Raw genomic sequence first — 22,851 nt, forward strand, 5'->3', positions numbered from 1 at the left:
TGCACCTTTCCTCCTAAAAACTGGATAAGGCAGGTGGAGGGCCTGGGGGGTGGTAGGGTCACAGACGGGAATACAGAGAGAGAGATCATGCAGGAAACAGGCTGTCCGAGGAAGCTGCAGAGTGTCCAGGTGGCAGGGAGGCGATTTCTGCGTGCATTACACAGCCAATAAAAGGGAACATTGGGAGCTGGAGTCATGCTTCTTTTGTAGCCCACCTTCACCCTGCCAGGTCACCTCTAGAGGTCGATGAGGAGAGGCGTACATGGCGGAGGGAGTGACTAGCCTGGTGGCGCCAGCATGTTAACACCTACCTTTGAATGTATCAGCGCAGAAGTGTAGATACACCCAAAAGGCAGTTGTTAACGTATGCACTCTGCCTGTAAAAGAGGGACAATAGGGCCCCTTGCGAGATGAATTGGGGCAGTTTGTCTTCTCTGCAGCCCCTTGTGATGGACCTGCCTTTCTTGATAAAGAAGCATGCACGGACCCTGGCAATGCATTTGTTATTACGCGCGTGCACCTTGGTAGAAAGCTTGCACTGCCGTTCCAGGTGCTGTACATTTTGAGCATGTAAGCAGGGCAATTTCTAGACAATATTTCACACACAGGGCAAAACGCCAGAATACGCCCCAGCTTACTGCTACCCCTGACTGCACTCCCTCTCCAACATTAAATCATTGCAATTTAAAAACGTCTTTGTGATAAGCAGAACACAATATTATAAACAGGAAGTCATTTCCATTGTCCCATGTTTATGGTAATTATAGTCTAAATGAAGGGCATTCTTGGCGCTGCACAATTTCGCTTTGTAGCAAGAGCCAGGAGCTCTTTTCAGTTGGTTAGCACAATGCTCAGAGGCAGCTCCAGATGCTCCAAGGGAAGGATGAGAGGGGTGCGAAAGATCGACAGACGAAAATAGTGGGCAGTTCCCAGATATATTAAGGTTAGGCTGCACAGAGTGTCTCGAACCTGCTTCAATGTGCAACATGTTTTTTTCAGGAAAGGTATGATGCCATGTTAGGGCTCACAAAATCTACTAGTCCACTAGCATTTGGCGACTAGTTTTTATGAAGGGCGAGTACTGTTTGCAGGATACTCAACCTTGCTGGCGATTATGGGAATGCTAGAAATGTATTTTGTATTTACTGCAAACACAGTTTGTTTGTAGAAACTGGCAAATGCAAGTTTCCCTGTACATGCTTGTCAGCATTGCACCAAATATAAAGTGTGCTTATGGCAACATGCACCATTTTACAAAAAGCACTGGTAAATAGTTTGTCTCCAGTCACCTTGTGGCGAGTGCATTTCTCTTAGGTCGAGTAAGTGAACTAAAACTCACTCTGCAGCCTTAGTGAGATTTTTAATAATTTGCAAGGCCTGCATGCAACAAGTTTCTTAACCCTGGTTGGGTTGACGAGGGCAATGAATCAAGTACCATCCATAGTTAACAGCCCTTCAGATAAGGGGGGGGGATGGGTATCATCTACTTTTACTACGTAAAATAGGAAAATACTGCAAAGAAAACAGGGAGTAAGAAAATAAAGAGGAACAGATGCATAAGGTGCCTGTCCCCTGCTTTCACCCACACAGCTTCATGGATATGTTTGGCCCAGTAGTAAAGGTAGTGCGACAGGAAGAAACTACTATTATTGCTGCCTGTTCTAAAGTGGTAAAAAATGTATCTTTTAATGTGCATGAATACCTAGTTGCAAAGAAATACTTGGTAGGAAAACATTTCTGTTTACAGTGAAAATATATTTTTACTCGCCTAGAATATACTCCCATTAGGAATGGAACCTTTTCTTTTTTTTTACTCCTGAAAAATCATTTTACTCCCAACTTTAAAACATAGCGAGTAAAGTACTCCTGCTTTAAAATGGGTGCATCCACCAATCAGAATGCTCCAAAACTGGACTCAATCGGACGACCCATGCCCAGGTTCGGCACAACCCGAGCCCTGGACACACCAATCGGAAATCTTCCTTCCGGATCCCTTCCCTGCTCTTGCCACCCCCCCGCCGCCTCCCCCATTCATCTGAAATTGACGCCACAGCAACACACTGCCTACCCATGGCCGCTATGGAAGTCGAAGAGGGCTCCATACAGAGCCCCACCCTTCATTTTCATGGCGGGCACGTTAAGTGAGGATTGATTTGTGAGACAATGGAACACATGCTTGCCACGACCGTTGCTTCACACAAATACATTGCTGTTAACACCCAGAGGCCATCCCATGCTCGCACAGAATGGGTCCTTATTGCCCAAGTATTAGAGCGTAGAAGCTGTCCATCTACATAACGTGCTATAAAAAACACCAACTTATTATTTTATGGAGGCAAGTATAAAGACAACATGTTAAAATACGTAGAACATTGTGGGATTTGCTGTTGTCAAATAGCAAAAGCTGGCAATTTCGGTGAGTACCTGGAAATAATGCATATTACTGCAGGCGTAAAAAGTCACTTGCACCTCAATTCTCTACATACACACAGCACAAAAGGTCTTACTCACCAAGAGCAAATTATCACAAGGCAATGGCTAGTGGGAAATACACATTTTTGCAGCATGCCTTACTGTATGATGACAACACCGTAAATATGTTGCGAGTATGTGCAGACATTTTCTACACCTTACAAGATGGAACGCTCGAAGACCTGGCACGTAGCCATGATAGTGCCCATTTATAAACAGGGAGAGAGTTAGAACCCAAAAAGCTATTGACCGATAGCACTCCGAGACACTGAAAGTAAAGTGATGCCATTGTTTGTTTTAGAGGACTAGGTGTTCACAGCTGGTTGTCCGCCAAAGTTTTAAACTGTGTTCAGGACAGGCAGGAGTACTTCTCTAAATGGTTTTATTTATAACTTATGCCAGATATGTGCCTTAAAAATTTACTATTTTCCGTTACATTCAGCATGTCTGAATCCTACGCCAGCTTTCGACCATGTGGCACAAACTTGCTGTTGGGGAAACCCAGGGAGTTTATTAAGGTGTTTGTGCTGTTACACAAGGTCCCTCATTTGCAAGTACATTTTAAGATGTCAGGTAATGTATCGAAAAAAAGATCCCGATTTTTCACAGTTTACCGAAGGGGTCTTATGCTTTTCGATTTACACTTTGACATCCAGAAGGCCCTGAATACAACCCGGGCATTTCGTCCAAAGTTGGGCCATCTCAAACCTCATTGGTTAGCATACACAGACTACATTATTCTGTTAGACTCCACCCCTATTGGTTTGCACAAATGTTTTAACACAAATGGAAAGATGTGCAAAAGAAAATAATCTGATCAATAATGCTAGTAGATCCAAGATAACCAATTTCAAGCGGGGGGATATGGTAATTTTAGAAGGAAATCATATGATACCAACCTTGATTTTGTTGGAGAAATGCGCCATCTAATCTTTATGTATAATCGTAATAAAGGTTTTGACCGGAAAAAATGTTAAGAGGAAAATGAAGCCACTTGTAACAAAAGTGAATAAAATTCAAGCAAAATATCGGTGGTTTGCAATGGTGACAGATTCATTTTTATAAGACTAAAGTTAACCTGTGTTTATTGTATGGTTTTAGACATTGGGTTGACACGAAATTCGAAATGGCAATCTGTGAAATATGGAAACCCATTATTTCCTATTGCTGTGATATGTTAAAAATGGTTAGTTTCTTGGGAAAAACATAGGAGGACATTTTAAATCTATTTGAAGATATTAAGGTCCCCACCAGAAACACTACTCTCTGACCTAAATATTATATAAAATGAAAGTTTTGTTTCTGCAGTCACAGTCTTCTTGAAGTAGCGTAAATCAGTTATCTTTGAATTGAAATTGGAAATGATAAGTGTTGTGAATATCCGATGTTGCTAAAAAAAAAATAAAAAAAGAAAACGATGGGAACGAGTTTGCTTAAATAGCGAATCGTTACCATCGAAGCATGTGTTGCTAAAATAATGTTGTAGATATCCCAAGAAACAAGGTCTGTGAGCGCCAATATTTAATACAGTATCCATGCTACAAATATAGATCCTTATGCATGAGATTAAGATTTGCTGGAAGCAATGGGGCCCAGGCGGGATATACAAAAGCCCCACATATTTGCAGTCTGTTTAAGAACAGTCAAAACACATCATATATTGTGAAATGCTTAGAGTCTGCCAATTATCAATTTTAAATGAAGTGGATTTTATATCTATGGAAATTCTCTGAGTTATGTTGGGCATCCTAATTCCATTGCATTGATCATTGCAGTATTAAAAAGTGCGTTTTATTTTCATGAACTTTTAGGAGAAATAGTATACTAGGTACGGTTTAGAGAAAATGTATGAATTTGAGCGTGTAACCTTGGGAATAATGGTTTACGAAGACATTAGGAATTTCGATTGCACATTTTTGAATATATATAACTGGGAATCTGTATTTTTTTTTTTGTTGCCATGAATATTTGAAAAAATCTCAGTTTTCTAGATGTATGTAAAACCGATCCAATTTGCTATGTCTACATGAATTGTGAAATGTTAATTTTTGAAACCAATACCCAATATCCTGGCAAAACCTATCAAATGATGGTAACTTGGACATGCAATTTTAACACGAGACAAATCATGAGGGTACATGGACATGTGATCTCAATGCCTACAATAGCAACAAAGAAAACATTTCACTGCACACAAGTCAAAAACACACACACACACACACACTGCCCCTCCCCTCCCCCTCCCCCACACCCCCCCCCACCCCACCTCCCCCCCCCAGTGGGTCAGTTAAGCTTTAAACCATTACCCTACCTTTTTTCCAACTTTTACCATTATCTCTCTCTACCTAAAGTTTAAACAGCAGCAACAACAAACATAATGGGTAACAATATTGTTTTTTTTCCCCCCATTTGTTCAAAGATTATTTTTCCTCCCAGTAAACACCAACGTTTGACATTGTGTTCTCCAGTCGTGGGCTTTCATGTAACAGAATAGAACCTCCTGGGAGTTGTAGCCTTTTGTGGTTTCACCTGGATTAACATATCAGCAAACAATATTCCAGAGAAATGGCAGTGATGCCCAGATGTCACGGAGTCACCATTTAATTGTCCTAAAACATACAACAAAATGAGCCAAGTCGCCTACTGCAAGAGACCAGAATGAATACCAATTTCTCCCTCAGTCATATATTATGCCTTCAAGTTAAATCCTGCATTGAATGCAAACCCGTTTTTGTGTATGTGTCAAATAAGAACACCTTATGAAAACAAGAAATAGTTTAAATGCCCTTTCTTGTAAAAAAGGCACATACATGTTTTTAATTGTATTTGGTTTAAATTAAACCTTTACAATTCTCCTTAGAGAAAAACAGCAGAAACATGAAACAAATACAATTCAAAAACATCTACAGACACAATCTTAGTCAAATGTTTCTTAATAGCACATTTCCCTAATAAAAGAAGTTTCCTTTAATAACAAACTTTCATATCAAATCTATTAAAAGAACCTTACATCCTAAATACAAGGGTCTTCACTGCTTATTAAGTGGTCATTCATTGTAGTGATTTCTACATACATATATTCATAAGACTTTACAGCATATTATGACTTTTAATAAAGCCGGATAATGCTAGGCCTTCGTGTACATTTTCGATGTTAAGACATTGTTAGGAAATAGTATACTCACTGCAGCCTACTCGATATTTTAGTGAAGGCATCATAAAGGTAGTCCTACATGCAGTTAAAGCTTCACACTCAAGGACAAAGTGCTTTGTTGTTTCCAAATTAGAATTGCAGAATCTATACTGGCTCTCAGCCTCTGGGATTAAACATCTCCCTAGTAAGATCTCTTTGGTTGCGAGCAAATTCCAGCGAAACCTAAGTAACAGCACCCTATAATAGCGGTTAGGGAATTGGGAAAGAATAGTAGAGAGGGATTCTCAGCGTTAATGCTTGTGGGACAGATGCATCATAGATGAGTGTTAGGCAGAATTGCATGCAGTACCATCTGGGACCACCACATACAATTAGGACTACAGGTGTAAGCAAAACCAACCTTTGGTATAACTCTGTACTAGATATTGTAGTAGCGATCTGAGCAGCCAGGCTTATCTCAAGAGGGAATGTGAGCAGTAAAAGGATGTTACACGGAGGTCGTACAATCACAGTGGTTCAAGTAGACACTTACACTCAAGGTTTCTTGGTAAAACACTTATTAATTTACTACACAATCATTTAGAAAACATTCACTAGAAGGAGGCAACTTAATATTATACACAAACACACTTCAATACCAAACCAATACGTTTCTGAACAAATTAGGCTCCCCTGAAATAGGAGCAAAATTGCATTTCAATGGGAGTATAAAGGCAAAGTTTGCAGAATAGATCACAAATGCGTTCTTAGGCAGTGCAAATAGTTTTATGTCCCTAGAGGACTCGATTCAATTCAATAGGCCTAGGCCAAAGTCAATGGACTAGTGTCTTGGATATGAAAGAATAGTTCTTGAAGTAAACGGTAAAGTCTTTGCCAAAGTTCTCAGAAGTAGTTTGTACGAAAAAGAATCATATGTTGGGTCACAAGCTAAGGCCTGCAAGTTGGGAAAGTTCAGCAAACTTTCACTGCGAGAGGTAAGTTCTCTCAACCGTGCTGGCACAGTACCTTAATATGAAGAACAACATGCAGCAGAAGACGTTGTTTCCTGGCGGTTCCTGCAGATCTCACTGTTCTTGAGCCACAGTCGTGGGGACAAGAGGGAGGACGTCGGGGGGACTCCTGCACTGCACGGGATCGTCGGAAAACGCGGACAAAAATGGAGTCACTTCAGTTCCATTAGCTGTAAATCAAGCACACAAGCTGGTGTCCTTCCCCCTGGCTAATCCTAACCAGCTTTGAGAATGGTATCCAGGTGGCTTACGAGTTGATTGGTCCCACCAACGCATAGGAAGAAGTCGTCCTTGAAGGGGCTTCTCTGTCGAGATGAACTTGGCAATTGAGACCTGCAGCAGGGCTTCACCGGGCAAACCAACGGCCAAGGAGTTGCAGCAGCCGTCCTCTTCCAGCTCGTCTTCGGTTCTTTTGTTCCAGTGGTCGACTCTGCTTTCCAGTCCACAAGACTTGTCTTTTAATCAGTTTTCTCCCTTTCATTCCAGCCTAGCTGCCACTCACCCAGCAGGGTGGCTGTCCTTGCCGGACAGTCAGCCAGCCAATCACGCCAGTGTGCATTTGAGTCTCCCAGGAGACTCAGCACAGGGAGTTTCGGGCACCTCCCTCACTTCCTGCCCACCCCAGGCACTCAGACGCTAGAGGCTGTCTTCAGTCCTGAAGCTCACCAAAGGCACAGAAACAAAGGGGCCATACCTAGTTTGGCGCGCAGAGAAAAACACTAGAAGTACCTTTCCAAAAAGAAATGGCGAAAAAAGAAGACCGGGACCTGTTTAAACAAAGGGGCTTAAGGCCGCATCTTGAAAAACATGGCTCCAGCGATTTTTACCTACCATTGTTCGTGGTGGGGAAAAATCATGGAAGTACGTTGTAAAACCACTGCTACCAGCCATTTCGATAGGAATGGGTAGCATTTGACTGCAACTAACACACAGGGATTTTCCTCAAATACACATTACCTCAAGAAGCGGGTATGCGTCCTTTCTGTTACCAGAGAAATACTATAACACACAAAACAGAGTAAGGAACAAAAAGCTTCACCAGAGCTATTTATTATATTGTGCAATTAATGCAACCCTAACTCTTTCCCTACAGCTGTATAGCTGTATGAAAATTGTATGTATAAAATGTACTGTGGTAGTTCATTGTGAATAGGTTTTTTCATTGTTGTGACATAGGGCACGAATAGTCCCCATGCATTCCTGCCGGTAGCCGGCGCATTAGTGCTTTTGAGGGTTAGAAACATCATGCAGGGTTAGCATAGTGTATTCCCTGTAGGGAAAGAGTTAGGGTCGCATTAATTGCACAATATAATAAATAGCTCTGGTGAAGCTTTTTGTTCCTTACTCTGTTTTGTGTGTTATAGCATTTGACTGCTACATGAGTTTCTAGACACAGGATACTAGGTAACCCCTCCAGCACTCTATAGGAAGATAGTGTGGGCTGGGTCTGGGAATTTAAAAAGACTAGTAAAGTCAATTTCACCTTACATTCTCTGGGAAATAGCAGTTTATTCCAGATAACGTTTTCAAACCTTTTGAAAGTCTAAAAGACATCCCTGTGCTACTGCACTGAGGGTTCTGTGTGACACATATAAAAAGATGATGCCTATGGAGTTGTCTAAAACTCCATAACCAAAAGAAATAAACACAGAAAACAAACAGAATTAAAAAGTCTAAAAAAAAACAAAGTTTAGCAAAAGAGCTGGAGGGCTCTAAGGGAGAGGGAATTAGCACATGTATGAGGATTCTCCCTAACAATGCATTAGAGTGGAATAAATCAGTAGTCAATGCCCAATCAGAATCAAACAAAGCCTTTTTGGTCTTCAAGGGATTGTTAATTAGTGTCTCCAAATCAGAACCAATTCTTAACAGGATAGCTTCACATCTCATACTAATTAAGGCCATATAGTAAGAATTACTGTGGGGCTCAACTCTATAGTCAATAGCAGCACCAAGAGTCTGATACAGGGAGTCCCGAATAGGTGCTACAAGATTTGAGAATAGTGTCAATAACCGACACTCTACCCGGGCCCTTAAAGAAATGGCCAACGTTCAAACCTGATGGCCCCCAGTGGTACATCGTTTTCCATACACTGAGGATCTTCCTCTACAGCCTGCCCTCAATCCTATCTAATGGTTTGAAAATTATTGAAGTTCAAGACCATAAATTACTTGTGGTACGATTTTCCTTTCAAAGAACATTAGGGCCAGTTTTATAGAAAATCTGCTGAATTTACGATCAATTTTCATTATCTGGCGCTATATTTGAGCTGCCTTTTGCATCAGAATATCCGAACCGCTTTTTAGGCCTTTATGGGCCTCAAAGTAAAACCCCAAATATACTACGACTGTTCTTAATAGTCATCTCTTCAATGTTCCAAGAGGTATGGCTACTCTTCTTCCCTTTCCTTGCAAATGCCAAGAACTAGGTTTTCCTTCGGATGATTACGAGACCGTTATCTTTGGCATACCCAGCAAAGGCCTTGAACAATCTCTGCAAGCCAACCCTGGCTTGATCAAAGATCAGGAAGTCGTCAGCGTAAACCAACCATGCTATTTGACTGCCCAACTTTTGGAGAAATAAGACCACCGTCGCCAAAGACATTCAGCAACGTCTGACATATACTGGTTTAAAAGCTAAGAGGCCAACACGCATTCCTACCTAACCCCCTGATATGAGCGGATTCTCTTAGTGAGGTCCCCTTTTGACTTAGCCGGACCTGTATACCACAGTTTTCTTAAACCCCATTACAAGCCTCAATATCCCATCCAGCCTATTTGGCCCAAAGCCAATTCCGGTCTACACAATCGAAGCAGCCGATAAACCGTCTGAGGCCATATAAGTACAACCTTTGGGCATCAGCCAGGCAGCTTCTTGAATGCACTTAACAGCTAGGCCATTAACATTGGTGGAATGTCCCTTGAGGAAACCGGTCTGTAGTTTACTTAACAAATGTGCTGATGAAGCCAATTGTTACAAATGGGTGAAAAGAAATGCCGGATCTTACAATTAGCGTATATTAAGGAGATTGGGCAATAGGTTTTGGGATTACCCCTACTGCCACATTTAAAAATAAGAACTACATGGGCCGTACTCCATGAGGGAGGAGTAATTCCCATACGGATGATGTCTCCAAATTGTAAATAGAGCAGAGTGGCCCAGTTAAATTGATCAGCCTTGAGAGTATTATTAGTTAGACCATTTGGGCCGGAGGCTCGAGATTTTTTACATCTTTTTACAAGGGAGTGAATAGTTGTGATTTCCAACATCGGTTGCCACTTATAAACAGGTTACGGTCATGGTCTACCGTAGTATTGTTATCTGGAGACCCAAATATATTTTCAAAATAGGGAATCCATTCCGACTCTGGTTTGGGATTTTCATTGTATAACTACAAAAATAGGGTCCTGGCCATTAATAAGTGACCAGAAGGCAATCACACGAGAGTTAATCAGAAGCCCAAGCATGCATCGTTTCTGCATCGTGCTGTAGTAACATGCCTTTAGCTGCTATACAGTCGTTTTTATAATTGTTACATTTTTTTTAATGAGAACAAAACATGCAAGACCATCTCCAATAGGGCCACGAAGTGGTCTCATCTCCCTCCTCATATTGGTTTTAGCATAAGCTAGATCTTTATTGTACGGGTCTGGCTAAACTACTTGGCTTAAATCTCGGTAGAGAGCGCACTCCAGATAACAGATTGCAGATAAAACTCTAGGTCCCCTCCAGGTTGCAATTACCCATTTTCCAGGCCAGGGTGGTACTGTTCATCATAGAATTGAGGTTTTGGGTTAAGAAGTGAATGTTAGAATCGGACCAGCGGATTGCCTTGCCAGCCGAATTTGTGGTTAAATGTGGTTGGCTTCTAAATTCTCTGGATACCAAAACCATGTCAAATACCGTCGTCAATATACAATGGTCACTCCAGTTATTCTTAAACACAGAGTAGGAGACACAACAGTTCGACAAGTAGTCATCAGTGAAGATGAAGTTCAATAGAGAGGAACTACTCCCTCTATGCTAGGTATGCCAGTCTGATTCGTTTAGCTGACTAGATGCCTTGCCCACAAGACGCTGCAGCCCAAACACCCCTAGCCCAAAATACCAGTATCTACCAGCTTGACATTTGGTGTACAATCTACTACCGAGTCACGCAGTTCCCATGCAGAGTTTTGGAACAGGCAATTGGCATTTAAATCACCTGCTGCAATACCTCTGCAATTAGGATACCTAGAAGACCACTCATCAATGCACTCACCTACTGCTTTCGCAAAAGGGATAATCTTGAGGATTCCCGTATGCCAATATATGTTGATTAGCAACAACCTCAGTGCACAATCAGAGTCCCAGATATCAACCCCCATGGCAGCAAATGGTAGTTTTCTACAGAAGCCCCGGCCAGACACAAGGCATTGTCTACTGCAATTAACAGACCCCCAGATGCTCTGCCACCTATACTCGGTTTTGCTGGTTGAGTGAGCACCTGGAAGCCATCCAAAACTGGTGCTCTAGTCAACCAAGTCTCTTGTAAATATATACAATTTGCCTCTCTTAACTTACCCATGCAAGAGGGATTGGTAAAAAGAGGTCTGCTCCCACGAGTATTCCAGGATTTAAGGCAAAACGTTATCTCTCTCTCTCATCCCCGTACCCAGAGCTCTTAGTCGATTATGGCACTGGCTTTCGCCACAAAGTTGACGTAACTGCTTCCCAGTCTATATTACTGCCATACTCCCGTTCCACTACCACACCAGCTCTTCTAGCCTCATCTTCGTAAGGTCTGACCACAATACGTAGGCTCTCAAGCCCCCAAGAAGCCCCCCTCCTCCAACTTTATAGGGCTGATTTCGAAGCCCAGATAGAATAGACCAGCTCACTGGGAAAGAACAAGTTATTTTACCAAAGGGGAGTGAAGGTAAATGATGCTAGTATCCGGGGTGACATCTGTCCGGAAAAGCTGCCCTGTCAAGATGGAATTTCAGCAAAAATCAGCAGGATGTTTGATTGATTGAGGCAAACTGGAAAGTTGGAACAGAGAACACACGACATCTTAAGTCTGAGCTCTCTTTAGCCCACAAATGATTCATTCCTCCTCCCTCTTGGATACCCATTCAACCTCTCCCCCATTACATCAGATCCTCTTGCATGTTGCAGGATACCATACGATTTACCCCGATGCAGGGCGGGCCACTCAGGATAGTGATCCTGTGGCAAGTAGGTGGTAGGTACATGCAAACCTTGAAGCAATTTGCCCACATCCACCGCTACTGTAAAAGATTTGATGGCAAATTGCTGAATCTGGGCTCCCACTGCCCCAGTTTTGAGTTCAGCAGCCCAGCGCCCTGGGCATGGGTCAGCTGGTTGCAAAGCTATCTCGTTCGCTTCCATAGATGGTAGACAAATAGATCTCAACAGCACATTCCTCCTGCTTAGCAGGATCCCCTCTCTCCCTCAGGATGATTTACAATCAGATTGCATACAGGCAAACTCCCCCCACTTTCCTTTGTTTGGTTATCAGTCATGCAAGAATCCCTAACCTAGATATATGGCGGGAACTGCATCCACTCGAGAGGGACTACACATTTTACTCAGGGGTAGATAGTACTAGCTCACGGATAGACTACTGGTTGTGCTCCCCTGAACTGATGCCACAGATGGAACAGTGCACAATCCTGCCACGCACATTGTCTAACCACTCCCCGGTCCTCCTGAAAATGCTACCCAAAAACCAGGAATGTACCACTCGCATATGGCGCATGCCACAAGACATGCTAAAGGACGAATCGGTGAGAGAATCACTGAGAATGGAGATAGATGAGTTCTTCGAACGTAACAGGGGCACAGTACAGACCATGGACTCTGTGTGGGAGACGTGCAAGGTGTGGCTGAGAGGCCAGCTCATGGGAACATCATACGGCGCCTTGAGGGAAATGAGGAAAAACCTATCCCGGGTAGAACGGGAAGTGAAGGACCTAGAGGCCCAACAACCCAGATCTCCTGCGAAGGACCATCTACAAAAGTTACAAGAGAGGCTGGAAGAATTTAAAATGCTTGCAGAACAAGAAGTCCACTATATGACCCAACCCATAAGGGCACGGAAGTACGGCCAAGGGAACAAGGCGAGCAAGGCAATGGCTAACCTAATCAGATCCGAACAGGGTTCAAGACATATCACTACCATCAATGACAAGGATGGGAACGTGCAGATTGCACCACATGAAATAAACAATGTCTTCCGGCGATTCTATCTCAACTTATATGCAAACGCGGACACGGCTCCCCAGGCAGACCTTCTAGCATACATGGACTCGTTCCCATTACCGACACTAGGGGACGATGATAGATTGTTGCTCGGCCTCCCGCTGCGACGGAAGAAATTGGACAAGCCAACTCATACCTGCATGCAGTCAAAGCCTCCGGGTCAGACGGCACCCCGCTCGACCTGTACAAGGTGTTTAAATCTGAGCTAGCCCCGAGACTACTGGAGACATGGGAGGAATCACTGGAACAGGGAAAATTACCTACCACCATGAGGGAAGCAATCATAACTGTCCTCCTTAAACCACATAAACCCCCGCAGGACCCAGCATCGTACCGCCCATTGTCATTGATAAACTCTGGCACGAAGATCTTTGCGAAGGCAGTGGCAAATCGACTGCTCCCGCACTTGAACAAGTTAATCCACACAGATCAGACGGGGTTCATTCCTACTCGCTCAACTGCACTGAACCCGAGGAGATTCTTTGCAATTACATCACAGCTAGACCCAAAAGCCAACGCTGCAGCAATTACGCTTGATGCTGAAAAAGCGGTTGACTCTGTATCGTGGAAATACATGTTTGCTACACTAGAGAAGATGGGATTTGGGCCAGTTTTCAAGAGCTATATCCGCATATTGTACAATAACCCAGTGGCTAGCATCAGAACTAATAAAACGCTGTCCCCTCCCTTCGAATTAGACAGGGGCACCCGCCAGGGCTGCCCACTATCCCCTCTCATATTTGCACTTACAATAGAGGGTATGGCCGCTAAGATCAGGCATGAACACACGTGGAAGGGCATCTGGATTAGGGGTAACCCCCCAATTACTGTCCTTATACGCAGACGACACGATGGTGTACGTCAGGCATCTACCGCCAATAATGCAGGAAATACATTTTACAAGTACTCCAGATACAAAATTAATCAGACAAAATCAGAAATAATTCCACTCAGGCCAACCACAGAGCAATCCCTGGCCACTGAGGCATTCAAATGGTCCCCCACATCAGCACGGTATCTGGGAATAATAAATGTCCACTGACAAACAGACCCTGTATGACAATAATTATGAGCCATGCTTGAAACCGCTAGAACACAATGTCGCAGGAGTTGCCGATTTCCATGTACGGCCGACTGGCCTTGCTCAAGATGGTGGTGGTGCCCAAATGATTATACATGTTCTGCGGGATACCCATCTGGCTGGGCAGGGTCTTCTTCCAGAGGCTACAGAAACTAGCGGTCAATTTCGTATGGGCTGGGAGATCCGTGAGACTACAATGGTCAAGGCTCTGTGAGTGGTACGAGACTCGGGGACTGACGGCCCCTGACTTCATGCTATACTTCCACGCAGTACAGGTGCACTTCGCCAAATACTGGGGGGAAATGGCTGAAAACCACACCCATGTTCGTGCCGAGAAATTCACTGTAGCCCCGGCAGACATTCGGACAATATTATATACAAACATAAAGGGTAATATAAAAGAAGTAGATCCGGTTAGCCCCACAATCCGGGCCTGGATGGCGCTGTTCACCAGAGTGGGATGCGACAACACATATTGGCCACATACTCCACTATGGCACCATCCCGACCTATCACCAACATTCGATACAGCCATGTGCCGCAAGTGGGACCCGGAAAAGGAAAAGAAAATAGGAGACTTATTCCCAGAGGGCGATTTTGCAACATTGGATATAGTGCATAACAAAGTGGGGAAGGGGCTTGTTACTACGCTACAGTACTACAGAATAAAAGATGCGTGCAAAAAGAAATGGCCGTCCTTCCCTGCGGTCCCACCGGTTCATGAATTTCTAACAACAGTACTACCCCCGGAGGGATTCACCGGCTCGATATCAAGCTTGTACAAAGCGGCCCAGGAACACACCCCAACCGGGAATGCTATGAAAAGTAAATGGGAACGGGACCTACACATTGACATAGAAGACGCCCAATGGTCTAGATACTGCCATCACACTAGGGAGATATCCATGAACTCAAACTTCAGGTTAATTCAATTTTAAATTCTAAACCACTTACATATAACTTCCAAACGGATCTCCAAGTATGACCCTACAGTCCCAACAGCCTGCCCCAAATGTGACAATAACAATGCAGACTCCATACACATGTACTGGGAATGTCCCCCAATAAAATCCTTCTGGCAAGCTATAGCTGAAAAAATAAGCGACATCACCGGATTACAGATACCAGCTCTCCCACAAAAATATCTCCTGGGCGACATTGGAAAGGCATCTGTAAAAATCCGGAGATTAGTGGCAGTGGCGAAAAGAAACATATTACAACTATGGAAGTCAAAGGCCGCCCCTACAGTAGAGATATGGCTACGAGACCTACTATATGTGCAGGACACGGAGGAGCGATATGTGAACAGTGTTAACCCCACCAGTAGACCAAAAGACATCTGGGCACCACTGCGATCTTACCTTAGAAACTACCAAGAGGAGGTATCAGAAGACTCCCCATAAGCTGGCCAAGTGACGGTAACAAGAACCAGAAGCCAACACCCCCCAAACGGAACTAAAATAAATAAGGGGGACACAGCATAACTGGAAAAATTGACCTAAATCATATAGTAGAATCAATGTAAGGTCATGCTACTAAAGGGTCTATGCCGGTGTTCTTGCGCATTGAATTTTTTTGATTTGAAATGTACTGTACTCAACCGCGAAAAATAAAGTTTTAAAAAAAAATAATAATAATCCCCATAATAATCCCCAACCTGATTGATGGAGATTGAGGATGTAGTAAGTGGCTGCTTGTCCAGAGTGGTAGACAACTGTGGGGAGGCTGCCGTATGTGCATAGTTCCCAGGGTAAACTGGAGACCTAACAGAGAGTGACCAGCCTCCCCTGATGTTCCCACCCTCATACATGTTAAAGCAGACAGGCCCGTCCTCCATTTAGATGGGGTAAGCATACTGGCACAGAGAAATCCGGAGGAACCGGATCACTCTGTGCAATGGAGTCAGTTGTTGAGACCTTCCTCATTACCAGATCTAATGGGACGCCCTCTTCCAAAAGGGGTGGCATGTTGGTTCTAAAGAGGGGTTTGTAGTTCAATCTTAAGTTATTTTGCCGGGTTTTTTGTTGCAAGGGTCTTTTCTTAATAAGTTTAGCTGGTTTTCCTTGAGGTGGTTTATTGGTGGGCGGCTTCTCAGCAGCTGCCCCGCCAACCAAGGGAACCTGCACAGGGACAGATCGTTCCCCCGACAAGTTTTCCGAGGTGGGGATGAACTTTAACAAAGGCGGAATACTATTAATAGGTGTTTGTCCAGGGACCTTTGGAATAGTAGTGTCATAAATCTCAATTATTTCAATTAAATCCACCACATTCACTGGCATAGTCCGTGTCCCCCCAGGAGGGACACCCAATGCAGCCGGACCAGTTCCATTGGATGAAAACCCCAGTCAGAACCAATAGAATCAAGTTTGCTGTTTGCTGCTGTTATCAGGGAGTTTGTTGACTTTAGCTCAACCCAGATGTTATCAGAGAGATACACAAGAATTCAGTACCATGTTAAGGGCAGAAACCGTCGGGTGGGTCAGACGGATTTGTTCGTCGACTTCCCCGAGCGTGTGTGTTGCATAGTAGGATTTTCGTGTTGAACACTGGCCTAAGGGAAACAAACATCGTAAACTCGGGCATGGCCATCTGGTTAGTTGGTAATGGAATACCTATCAATTAAATTGGTAAAATCTGACGGGGAGCCGGGTAACGATGCATCCCCCGTTTGTTGGGCCACGGTATCTGCGTTGTCGAACAGAGTTTGCCCCTGAATCGCATAATGTTCCCCAGCTTGTTCAGCAATTTCGATGATACTAATGTCTGTCAGATCTTTTTGGCCTCTAAAAGTATCCTGTGCCAGCATAACCGAATGAGCCAACATTGTCTTGCCTTGAACCGATGGTAGAGATTTCAGTTTGGTACTTGTTGCCGCAGTTTTTACAAAATAGTGATCCAAAAATCGTTGTCCAGAGATAGGCAGAAAAGCAGCTTTTGCTCAAGGAGTTTTAAGTAGAGCTAAGGGTTTAGTAAGGAGGTTCTTGCCCATTTCAAGTTGGGGGATGTACATAAGAAGAGAGATAGAAATCATTCATAACGACTATCATATCTGGTGACAGGTCCATCTGATCTCTCCTTACTTTAGAGCTAAGGGCTACATGATCCAGTCCCAAGCTGCATGAAATCATAGTGCGGACAGGTTATAGAAATCGTGCTTTGGAGCCTGGTAAGGGGAGCCGGATAACCCTTCACAGATCTCTGGTGCTGACTTCTTATGGGCTTTAGATACTAACGGGTAGCACTATAAAACATCAAGGCATGGTAACTGATAGGCTGCCACACTGTGCCGAGTCTACAGTGCTCTACCACATATCGCAACCGGCCTGCAGCGAGTACAATATTGCACTCTTTGTCATGGTTGGTTTTCTTTCGCAATGAGATTATCAGTTGCACTTATTTGTGGAGATGCTGGATGCACTTTCTGGTGCTCAGCATCAGGGGTCGAGGTGGAATCACCCATTGTCCCTTTACTTTTTTCATCAGGAGTACTGTTGAAAGCAGGGGACCGAAACTGCTCTGCCGGTGTTGTTTACAACGCGGCTCCCCCATGGCAGATTGCTGGAGCTCAGCAATCTGCCATGGGGGAGCCGCGTTATTAATACAGCACCGGCAGAGCAATTTCGGTCCCCCGCTCGCCTCCTCTCCTCCATGCCCCCTAATGTGGGGGTTGCAGAGGGAAAGGGGCGCAGGGGGGACCGGTGCTACATTAATAACGCAGCTCCCCCATGGCAGATTGCTGGGCTCCAGCAATCTGCCATGGGGGAGCTGTGTTGTAAAAAACACCAGCAGAGCAGTTTTGGTCCCCCGCTCGCCTTCTCTCCTCCATGCCCCCTAATGTGGGGGACGCAGGGGGAGAGGGGCGCAGGGGGGCCGGTGCTGCATTAATAACGCAGCTCCCCCATGGCAGATTGCTGGGCTCCAGCAATCTGCCATGGGGGAGCTGTGTTGTAAAAAACACCAGCAGAGCAGTTTTGGTCCCCCGCTCGCCTCCTCTCCTCCATGCCCCCTAATGTGGGGGACGCAGGGGGAGAGGGGCACAGGGGGGGGACCGGTGCTGCATTAATAACGCAGCTCCCCCATGGCAGATTGCTAGGCTCCAGCAATCTGCCATGGGGGAGCCGTGTTGTAAAAAAACACCAGCAGAGCAGTTTCGGTCCCCCGCTCGCCTTCTCTCCTCCATGCCCCCTAATGTGGGGGACACAGTGGGAGAGGGGCGCAGGGGGGACCGGCGCTGCATTAATAACGCGGCTCCCCTGTGGCAGATTTCCACAGGGAGCCGCGTTAAAAATAAAGGGGAAGAGGTAACTGGACACGCGATCCAGATGCAGGACACGCGATCCAGATGCAGGAAAGCGTGCATCCAGGCTGCGTTTATTTCCTGTTTCATGGCCACGCCCCCACCACATCGCACTGGCTGAGCATGTGCATGGGAGCCAGGGGCTCCCCATTGCACATGCTCAGTTCAGTGCAGCAGAAAAAAAAAGTGCTCCTCTTTTCCTTCTTCGGCAAGGCATCACGCCCCCCCAGGCATGGTGACGCGCCCCACAAGGGGGGCGCGCCCCACAGATTGAAGACCTCTGCCCTAGAGTCTCCGGGTTTTTGTGTCCCGTTCAATACTCCATCCGATTGGCTACCGGCAGCGGTCTTTTGCAGCCAAATCGGATGGAGGATTGGACAGGATCCGGAAACGGCGCAAATGCAGTATTACCGCATTTATTTTGCTTAAACTTTCATTCTTTTTGGCCAGTTTGCCTTATGTTTTAGTCACATAAGGCAAACTGGCCAAAAAGATTGAAAGCTGAAGCAAAAGAAAACACAGAATACTGCTTTCAATCCTGTGTCATTAATGTCACCGGATTGAAAGCAGTATTCCTTCAGCTTCCATTCTTTTTGGCTAGTTTGCCAGGGCTTAAGTTGAGGGGACACACGTGTGGACGGAGTCCACCCACTGTTTTCAGAGGGTGGACTCGGTCCCCTCCCAGCTAAAATGAGAAACATTGAAGGTCCTCTTTGAATTCATGAATTAGCCGACCTCAGGGATTGACCCACAGCCATCAGGTTTGCAGGCTGAACACCTCTCCGTCGCACTATATAACCTCGTGAAAAATAACAACTAAGGGGAAATGTCCAATTTCAGTACTGCAAGATCCAGGCAAAACCTTTGTATGGGTTCTTGGAGCTTAAAACATGCACATATGTTAACGTTTTCAAAAATATTATTTGAAGAAAATACCTTCTCTTGGTTTTGTGTGTGTATTGCTTTTATGGAATGCAATACGCAAATTTGGGTGGTTATGCATGTCCTTGGACATTCACATTTATTGCATTCCACTGTAAAGTGCAAACTGCAAAGTGTTTCTAATGACAGCTACAACCGCTGAGTTTACCATTTTGACAGGTGGGCAGGCCCTGTGCAAATGGGCGGAGTTGTTTGTGACTGTGGGCGGGGCATAACTCTCAGGGTTTTTGATTTTCAAATGTAGGCAGGTATGTACCTGGGTGCCCCTGCATCTCAACTCAGAAAACTCCAAAAGGTCAGCAAGAATCCTCCTGGCCCTAGGCCCTACAGAGCACATCACACTCGCCATCCGTGTCCATCACCGACTCACTGTCAGGTAGATGTCCACCTTCAAGGCTATATGCATCCCCCACCATGACCTACACAACACAGGCCCAGAATATCTACAACACAATCTCACCCTCTACAGACCAATAAGAAACCTGAGATCACGCATCGCTCTACTCCTTTAATCCCTTCAGTGAACTTGTCCAGAATAGGGGGATCCACCATCTCCATCCAAACACCTACAATATGGAACGCTATCCTTTTTACCATCTGCCGCAGAGAGGATCACTTCGCCTTCCGGAAGGCACTGAAGACCTGGTTTTCCTCTACTGCGTCCTTACTGACCGAACTCAACCCCAGACAGGTAGGCGGGGTCATCAATGAGTCACATGAGGAGACTCCAAGAAAGTACTAAGCACGCACAGAAAGGATTCCCGTAGACCTGCATGACAGGACCTGCACTACGCCCCAAAAAAAAAGTAATCTGCTATGACTCATGGGAACGTAAAGCCCTTGATCTCATATCGCACATTACCTCTGCCTCTAGAATATAGCTAAGTCCCTCACCAAAAATTCAGTTTAGCTATACAAATAATCAGTCTCCTTGACTTGCACCCATCCACTAGCCAGTTCTACATGCGTCACTAGCAGATACTTAGACACCCCTACTCACCTTCATACTGGTTAAAATACATGCACACATTCTAAACTCCTCTGAACAATTTCTCATACCTTGGACCTCCAAGGTCTTTCACCTACAGCGTTTTGAGGCCATTTCAATGGCACTAGGCTCGATACAAATGAGATAACACGTCAGTTTCCATGATGCATCTGCTCCCAGCTTCACAACAATTTTCCTACTGCTGTGTCATGCATCGATCTATTTAGCAAACCGTCCACTGATCAAACCTACTCCATCCTGTGAATTTTCCCCCATGCCATTCACCCCACTCCTTCCCAGCTGATTGCCTCGTTCACCGCAACAATTCATGTTTTTATAATCTACCCGCAAAGCCTAAACTCCCTGCGCTGCAGCAGCACTGGCTGCCTCTTGGTCCTCATTCCCGCAGCACCATCGCCTACCTCCATCCTCGTCTTGTGCTTTCCCTCCTCGGTCCCAGCCGCCCTCTCCTCCCTGCATCAACTCCAAGTTCCCCGTCGGGTAACGTATGTATCCTCTTCCCCTTACCTTCTGCTCCCCCATCCTGCAGTGCTTCCCGGGACAGGCTCCCACCTGCGGGATGCACAATTTTTCTTACACACCCAGTGATGCTAGTTCTGCGGCAGCAACAAAGCTGCAGCAGCCACTAGCAGTTTAACTTACTGCGCAGCCGCGCACCCTGAGCATCACGGGAAACGAAGTCGTGGGAAACAAGGCAGTACACACGGTATTCAGAGGTCTGTGAACTGGGCATGCGTAATACTGGTACGATTTATTCAATAAAGCACAGGGATTTATTTATATGACGCTGCTTCATCCTCATTTCTTTGTTAATTATACCAGCATGAAGAGAAATGTAGTTATATAGAAATCTGAAGTGACGTTCATAATGTGTGCAACAGTAGCAATGTAATAATTAGCAGACTGCCTCAACGTATTATTCAGTACTTTGAATAATATGTGATTGTTTTAGGCTACTACTGTACTGTAAAGACTCGACATAATTATATACAGAAACTAAGACGTTATGTATATGTGCCATCATTTACAGGTATTGTCCCATTCCAGGCTTGAACAATGTATCCAGTACTTTTTTTTCCATTGCTTACTTCTAGTTTTACTTTTTGCAGTTCAAATATTGGCCCACACGTATCACAATGTAAAGAAAATATTGGATTGGTTGCAAAACACCGTGGACTGGTTTGACAGTGAATAACTATATATAAAGTGACGTTCCTGCACAGTATGCACAATAGGACCGAAGCAAGCAGTTTACGATTTTCATTCCAGTGCCACCATTAATAGAAATAAAAATACATAAATGAAAAATCCCCTCATATGTGCATGACACCCAGATACCTGGTCAGGGTATGTGGTGCCGACTGAACAAATCCTTCGACGAGCCTACCAAAGAGAAGTCATGGAAACTATCACACGTAGGCTGAAACATGGTCTAAAGGGAGCTAACTGTGATACTGGGCGGGGGAAAGCAGAACCATGCAGGCCCCGCACTCAGGGAAATAACTGAGATACACACGTATCACTATCTGTCTTGGAGCAGTAACGCTTCGCGGCCTGTCTCCCTTTTATTCTCTCTCCCCCACGTGGTCTCCCGCAGACACGTCCCCATGGTCAAATGACCATCACATCTATCTCCAACTTGGATAACAAACATGGACATTTTAAAAATGTCAACAGTTGCCTCCTGTTAGATGTCCTGAGGCCGTTCTCTTAACTAGCTTTACGCATTGGAGTCTTACGGTCTGTGGCAGTGCTTCTCTCTAGCTCATGTCTGTCGGTATATGCCGTACTGGATGAACCCACGCAGTCGCGTGGATGGTTCAGGCCATCGGTGGAGCGAGTATCGTCCCCCGTCTTCACTCCTTGGGGTGGCAGGTCCGGTGGGGTCTACCGGAGTTCCTTCTGGTTGCAGGCTTTCCTCTGGTGGTGCTCCCGTTGGCTCCCCTTGGCCTCCTACTCTGGGCGCTTGCTCCGGTGTCCTGGGGTCTGCTCTCGTGGGGGTCTCTCCTTTGTGAGCTTGGGATACGCCGGAAGTGGGACATGTTTCGCGTGACTGTTTCCAAGCCTCGGGATGCGGTTACCAACCCATGGTCCAGGGTATTGATTCGAAGGGGAGGTTCATTTTCCTTGGAGTGGCTTGGTTCTTGACCATCACCGTATCCTCTACCCGTAGGTCACTTGGTGTCGCCCTCCTTGTTCCATCTTCTCTTGCGTTATGCTCTTGTCTTTTTTGTTCTATTCGCTCCAGGTGGGGGGGGGTTGCACCAGGACTGGTATAGGGGAAGTCCTGTCTGTATGGGCAGGCACCCCAAACATGAGGGCTGCTGGATTCACTTGTGTGGCCGAGTGAGGCGTTTGTCACCGGTACAGTTCTGGTAGCCATGGTCGACCTCGATCTATGGCGATTCGTACGCACTCGTTAATGGAGGCCATGAATCTCTCGGTGTCTCCATTGGCTGGATGCCAATACGGTGCGACCTGGTGGTGCCGAACTCCTATGTTGTTGAGGAATAGTTGGAACTCCTTGCTTTTGAACAGTTGGCCATTGTCTCTCTTGATCGATGAAGGAAGGCCATGGACGGCAGACATGTTCTCCACTGCTTTATCACGGATGCAGCATC

At 45.2% G+C, this 22,851-nt stretch overlaps 1 protein-coding gene across 3 annotated transcripts in view; it reads right to left on the minus strand.

Annotated features, from left to right (window-relative positions):
* Window positions 1-20,877, minus strand: part of FSD1 (fibronectin type III and SPRY domain containing 1) — an 85,264-nt gene extending 64,387 nt beyond the window's left edge. Inside the window, exon 1 of one of the 3 annotated variants that reach the window (XM_069649379.1) lies at window positions 20,738-20,877. In XM_069649379.1, the coding sequence (XP_069505480.1) occupies window positions 20,738-20,752 (15 nt within the window). In that variant the 5' untranslated portion in view covers window positions 20,753-20,877. The remainder of the gene's footprint in view (window positions 1-20,737) is intronic. The other 2 variants (XM_069649382.1, XM_069649381.1) reach the window with 2 other exon arrangements.
* Between the last annotated feature and the right edge of the window lie 1,974 nt (window positions 20,878-22,851).

This window comes from Ambystoma mexicanum, chromosome 1p (genome assembly GCF_040938575.1).
Source record: "Ambystoma mexicanum isolate Mex_15411 chromosome 1p, UKY_AmexF1_1, whole genome shotgun sequence".
In the NCBI taxonomy this organism is placed as follows: domain Eukaryota; kingdom Metazoa; phylum Chordata; class Amphibia; order Caudata; family Ambystomatidae; genus Ambystoma; species Ambystoma mexicanum.